At 32.3% G+C, this 5707-nt stretch overlaps 1 protein-coding gene and 1 long non-coding RNA gene across 2 annotated transcripts; both read left to right on the plus strand.

Annotated features, from left to right (window-relative positions):
• Positions 1-1871: 1871 nt before the first annotated feature.
• LOC147947027 (zinc finger BED domain-containing protein RICESLEEPER 2-like) lies at positions 1872-3082 on the plus strand. The gene is made up of 2 exons (XM_087507330.1): positions 1872-2979; positions 3069-3082. The coding sequence occupies exons 1-2, from the start codon at positions 1872-1874 to the stop codon at positions 3080-3082; spliced, it is 1122 nt and encodes a 373-aa protein (XP_087363456.1).
• A 1102-nt stretch (positions 3083-4184) lies between these two features.
• Positions 4185-5396, plus strand: LOC147947028 (uncharacterized). The gene is made up of 2 exons (XR_015587468.1): positions 4185-4284; positions 5090-5396. It is a non-coding gene; the product is annotated as an uncharacterized LOC147947028 (long non-coding RNA).
• Positions 5397-5707: the final 311 nt, after the last annotated feature.

Here is a 5707-nt window from a genome sequence, read left to right on the forward strand (position 1 = left end):
TGTTGTTTTACTAACCGTGTGATAGTCACTCTCTCTGATCTTTCTTGTTGTTTCATTTATTGAATAAAAATATCATTGTATATTATCATACATGTTTTGTTCATAGGTGTTTCTTCTTCTCTTTCTTCTTTGTTCTCATAGGTGTTTTGTTCATAAGTGTTTCTTAGATCATCTCCACATGTGCTCTCAAATTCTCACATATATTTTAACAGATTGGTTTGAGATTCCAAATCATATTATTTTCTTCGCAGGGCTTGTAGAAGGTGATCAACTTAGTCTTCTTCACATGTCTACATTTAGCTTTAGGAACACATCCAAATTTTCATCTAAGCTTTAGTGGTCCTCCATTTTGAAGTTCTTGTTAGATAGGGACATGGTAGTTTCTTTCATATGCTTTCCAGTTTCCACATATGGTTCAAACCCTTCTAAGTACTTGATCCTCAAGACTCATGCTCAACAAGTTTTAAAACTTTTTGTCTTTATTGTTTCTCATAGGATCTGGTTTGATTCTGTTCTTTTCTTTTGATGAACTTGTTGGAGTCAAGCTAGTATCTCTAGTTGAGACAAAATATTGTGTTTTGAAAGAACAAAGTTGTATTTTCCAATCCCTTTCATGACACGGTCGATGCTACAAGAAGAAAGAACCAATTTTTTTTTTGCTTTGGAGATTTTTGGGGTTTTCTTGTATATTGGATCGGTTGTAATGTGATATAATGTTGAGAGTTTGGGGTTTCTTGTATATTGGACCAATGTAATGTTGAGTGATGTTGTTGCGGAGCTGTTATCATACATGTTTTAATCTGATTATCTTTGAAATGTTGTAGATGGATTCTTCGAACAACCACGATGCCACTGATGAGAACACACAAGGACAAGGAGATAGGTGTAAGATGCCTCCGCCAAGTGATAAAAGTAAAGGGAAGAGGAAAGAAGCTCCACGAGGTGATGATGATGGTGGTAAACCTAAGAAGGTACCTGTTCAATGGTCTGAAGTCTGGAACCATTTCACGAGACAAGAGAAAAATCTGAATCTGGGTGATTGTCACTATTGCAAGAAGTCCCTTGTATGTCCAACTAAACAAGGGACTTCAAACTTGAAGAAGCATTTGGATACATGTAAACCGTACAAGGCATGGAAAGGGCATCAGACACAAGTTGTTATTAGTGATGATGGAAAGGTGCAAGATGGAAGACTAACAGAGAGTGTCTTCCGAGAGACTTCAAATGAAATGCTTGTTTTGGCAGAATTGCCACTTGCGTTTATTGAGTGTATGGCATGGAGACACTTCTGCAACAAGTGTAATTTATTCAAACCTCATTCAAGAAGAACAGCTAGTAGAGATATAATTCAGATGTATCTGGCCAGGAAAGCATCTTTGAAGGCTTGGCTATCTTTTCAGCAGCATAGAGTGTCTCTTACTACTGACATATGGACTGCTAAAGTTACACGAGCTAGTTACATGGTGATTACTGTGCATTTTGTGGATGCAGAATGGCGCTTAAGGAAGTTGATTCTTGGATTTAAGTATATCACGGATCACAAGAGCAACACAATATCAAAGGTTTTACTTGAATGTCTTGCTGATTGGGGCATAGAGAAGTTATTCACCATCGCAGTCGACAATGCAACTGCCAACAGTAATGGATTGAAGAAGTTTGTTGAAGAATTTAAGTTATTGAGGCATGATTCTTTAGTGTTAGATGGGACTTACTTGCACGTGAGGTGTTGTGCTCATATCATCAACTTGATTGTTAGGGATGGTTTGTCTGAAGTGGGTGATAATGTGGCAGCTGTTCGTAATGGAGTGCAGTATGTTTGGTCTTCAGGTCCAAGATGTGACTCATTTGAGCAAAAGGTTGTTTCAGGGAAGATGACTAGGGGGATTTTGCCAATGGATATGAGGACAAGGTGGAATTCTACATACTTGATGTTGACAAGAGCCATGAAGTTTAGGTTGGCTTTCCAGAAGATGGAGGATGAAGACAAGTTATATAATGACTACTTCATGGAACTTGACAATGGGGTGAAACGGAAAGGACCACCTTCTTACACGGATTGGAAGGCAATAGAGAGGTTAGTGAAGTTTCTTGGCTTGTTCTACACTGCTACTTTGGTTGTCTCAGCTTCGACTAAGACTTGTTCATACAAGTGTTATGGTGAAATTGTCACTATAGAGAAGAATCTCACGACTTTGAGCAATAGTTATGATAGTGAACTAAGCAAAATGGCGATTGAAATGAGAGAGAAGTTTACTAAGTATTGGGAAGGGATCAATAATATTAACAAGATGTTGATTGTTGCTAGTGTGTTCGACCCTAGACAGAAAATGCAGTTTGCTAAGATGTGCTTTGACAAACTCTATGGAAAAGATAGTCAAGAAGCTAAGGGTATGACCACATCTGTTCTTGATGTCATGAAGGATATGTTCAAGGAATATAGTGTCAACTACAAAGGATCAAGCACACAATCATCTCAATCGATTCCTTCTTCTTCTGGTGCTACACAAGATCGGTTTATATTTGAATCAGTCTCAAGTGAATTTGCAGAAGAAATCTCTGAGTTTGAAAGGATGGACAATGCTTACACTGAAATGGTTAAGGAAAATGGACTTGATGATGAAACAAAGGATGAGTTGGATATTTATCTCAAGGATGCTATAGAGACTCCTAAAACCCTTCCTGGAATAGAATGGGATGTTTTGTCTTGGTGGAGACTCAATAGTCAGAAATTCCCTGTTTTATCTGAAATTGCAAAGGATGTTTTTGCAATGCAAGTGTCCTCTGTCGCCTCTGAAAGTGCTTTCAGCACTAGTGGTCGAATCATTGAGCCTCATAGGAGTTGTTTAACTCATTACATGGTGGAGGTGTTGATGTGCACTGAGCAATGGATGAAACAAGATATGAAGATTAATGAAAAAGATTGCCTTGCAAACTCACAGATCCTTGCTGATATTGAACTATTTGATAGTCTTCAGAAAGGTAAGTAATCCGATTATATTGAACTATTAAGTCTGTTTTTTTTTTCCAGTTGTAACGGTTTACTAACATTTGTTTTTGTTTGTTTTCAGAGTTTGAAAATTAAAACAACTAGAACTCAGAGACTCATGAGGAGACATTATACTTGGCGGTAAGTTCAGCTCTTACATATTTTTGTTCTTTCAAGTGAGGTTTAGTTTTTAAAATGTTTGGTTTGATGTAACAGGTCATGATCTATGGATAATGTGTTAAAGGCTAACATGTTGGGATGATTCTTCTTTTTTTTCTTTATTTGTGGACATGCTTTTCTTTGTTGGGATGTATAAGTTTTGTTTGCTTTGTTGGGATGTTTAAGATTTTAAGACATGTTATGCAGTTTCGTTTACTTTGTTCGGATGTTTAAGTTTCATTTGTGAGACATGATTCTTCTTTCTTTGTTAAGATTTCATGTCATGCAGATTCATTTGTTTTTCGGGTTATTCGGGTTTTTTGGGTACATTTCGGGTTTTTGTGGGTACTTTGGATATGTTCGAGTAGGTACTATCCATAACCGAATATATTTTGGATACATTACAGGTTTCTTAAAGTCAATACCCAAATAATCCGAACCTGACCCTGACCCGAAATTATATAAACACCTGCTCGGATCCTTTATTCGTAAACCCGAAAAACCCGAACCCGAATTACCTGAACCTGACCCCGACCCGAACACCCAAATGCCCAGACCTACACCAAAGTGATTATGATAAAACACCAAAAAGGAGTATAGGAAACAAGATCTTGAAAGAATTTTTTTAATGGAAACATGAGAGTACGTAACTTTTAAATTCATCTTAAACAAGTAATAACATGTAAACTTATTTTTTAAATGATAATTAATCCAAATAAAAAAACGAGGAGTGAGAGGTAAAAAAAATGTTTCTACAACAATATAAGAAAAAACAATCTAATAACAATTAAAAACTAAATACAAGAGAGAAAAATAAATCATATATATCTTAAACAAAGAAAAAAATCTTTGTGGTCCACAGTCCACATTTTTCACACTGAGATTTATTTACTTTGACTATTTTTAAATTTCTTACTTTAAAATAAGACTATCTAATGGTAATAAATCTCACATTTAATAATTAATATTAACCAAAAAGAGGAAAAAATCCAACCAAAAATCTAATTATCATTTAGAAATTTATATATAAAATAATAGATGTAGAGATGCTTTTTGTCTATTCATATGAGTTCTTTATTTTTGCTTGCTCATTTGGTATATAAGATATATTTTCTTGCTCATGCATTTAAAATATCATGGTAAATCTCTTAAAGATCTTATTATCTACTTACAAACGTTTTCTTTTAAATATAAAACTGCTTTCATAAGTTTTTCAACAGATTTTTGCACTCAAACAGTAATGAATTTGGTGTGAAACTGTATAATTAATTATGCTTTGTTTTATTGCAATTATCTCGAATTAACATAATTAGTATATTGATTCCAATTGTTTTGTCATTTTAATTTTCGAAGCATCATGTTCTTAGAATCTAGATGAATATTTTTTCAACCCAAATTTGTTTTCATAAGTTTTGAGTTTGTTTATTTCATCAAAATTTTGCCACCATATTATATGTATTTTAAAATAGACTAATTTCTTAGAACAAAAATCTATTCATGTTAATTTTTTGCATGGCCAAACCATTAGCATAGTATAACAGTTTTTTTAGATTTAGCGTGAATTATTTTTTTCTATGAAGTTTGATGAATTATTTCCCAGGATATTTTAAGCAAAAATATATTTTAGAGGAATAATATATCTGGATCTTAACGAGTTTTGGCTATCCATCTTTTTAGTCGTATATATATTTTCTTAAGTTGATAAGAAATTATTTTTCACATTGAAATTTATGAATACCATCTATTCAAATATCTCTCTTTATTTCTTTGTATTTATTTTTTACATTGAGCTAAATATTTCATTAAAACTTATATTTGGGACATAAACTTTCTCAAAATATATGTCAGGAGTTTAAAATAATAATGCAAATTTGTTGAATAAGTTTTTCTATGTTACATTATTGTTTAATTTGTTTATTAATCAATATTTTGTTTATCTTGTAGAATACAAACTATGAAAAATAAATAGACGGATTTAGAGTGGAAGCATCTCTTACAATGGAAGAATTTTATGTTACATTATTGTTTAATTTCCTATACGTGCAGAGATCTAGAATGGAAAGCACCCTTTTCAATGATTTCGTAAACGAAAAATCATGGTGAGTTTTTTAATACAGTTTTTCCCAATAGTTAAAATTAATTTTACCTTAAACACAAGAAACTTATGTATATCAACGATCCAATTTGTTGTTAATTTTTCATAAATGTGGTGTACATCAATATAGTAATGAAAATCAATTCTTCGTGAATTTATCAAAATACATCTACATTTGACGTAAATATGACATATCCTTGTCAAAATGTTAATTTATCGTTAATAAATCGATTCTAAAACATTTCTCATAGTACTTCTTTACAATGAAAAAAATCCAAAAGTAAATGATAAACTAAGTAAAAAAATAAAATAAATTATAACTAAAAATTCCTTTTAAAATAAATATAAGCATATTTTATCTTTTTGTTTTAAATCTCAAAAATATTTGGTCTAACAAATACTATATTATGTCGAGTAATATCTTTACTAAATTAAATGACTTTAAATATATATATATATATATATAT

This window comes from Camelina sativa, chromosome 3 (genome assembly GCF_030686135.1).
Source record: "Camelina sativa cultivar CO46 ecotype springtype chromosome 3, ASM3068613v1".
NCBI classification, from domain to species: Eukaryota; Viridiplantae; Streptophyta; class Magnoliopsida; order Brassicales; family Brassicaceae; genus Camelina; species Camelina sativa.

What these genes read in the sequence shown, in the direction of transcription:
- LOC147947027 (XM_087507330.1), top strand. Translation starts at nt 1,872, where the DNA reads ATGACTAGGGGGATTTTGCCAATGGATATGAGGACAAGGTGGAATTCT.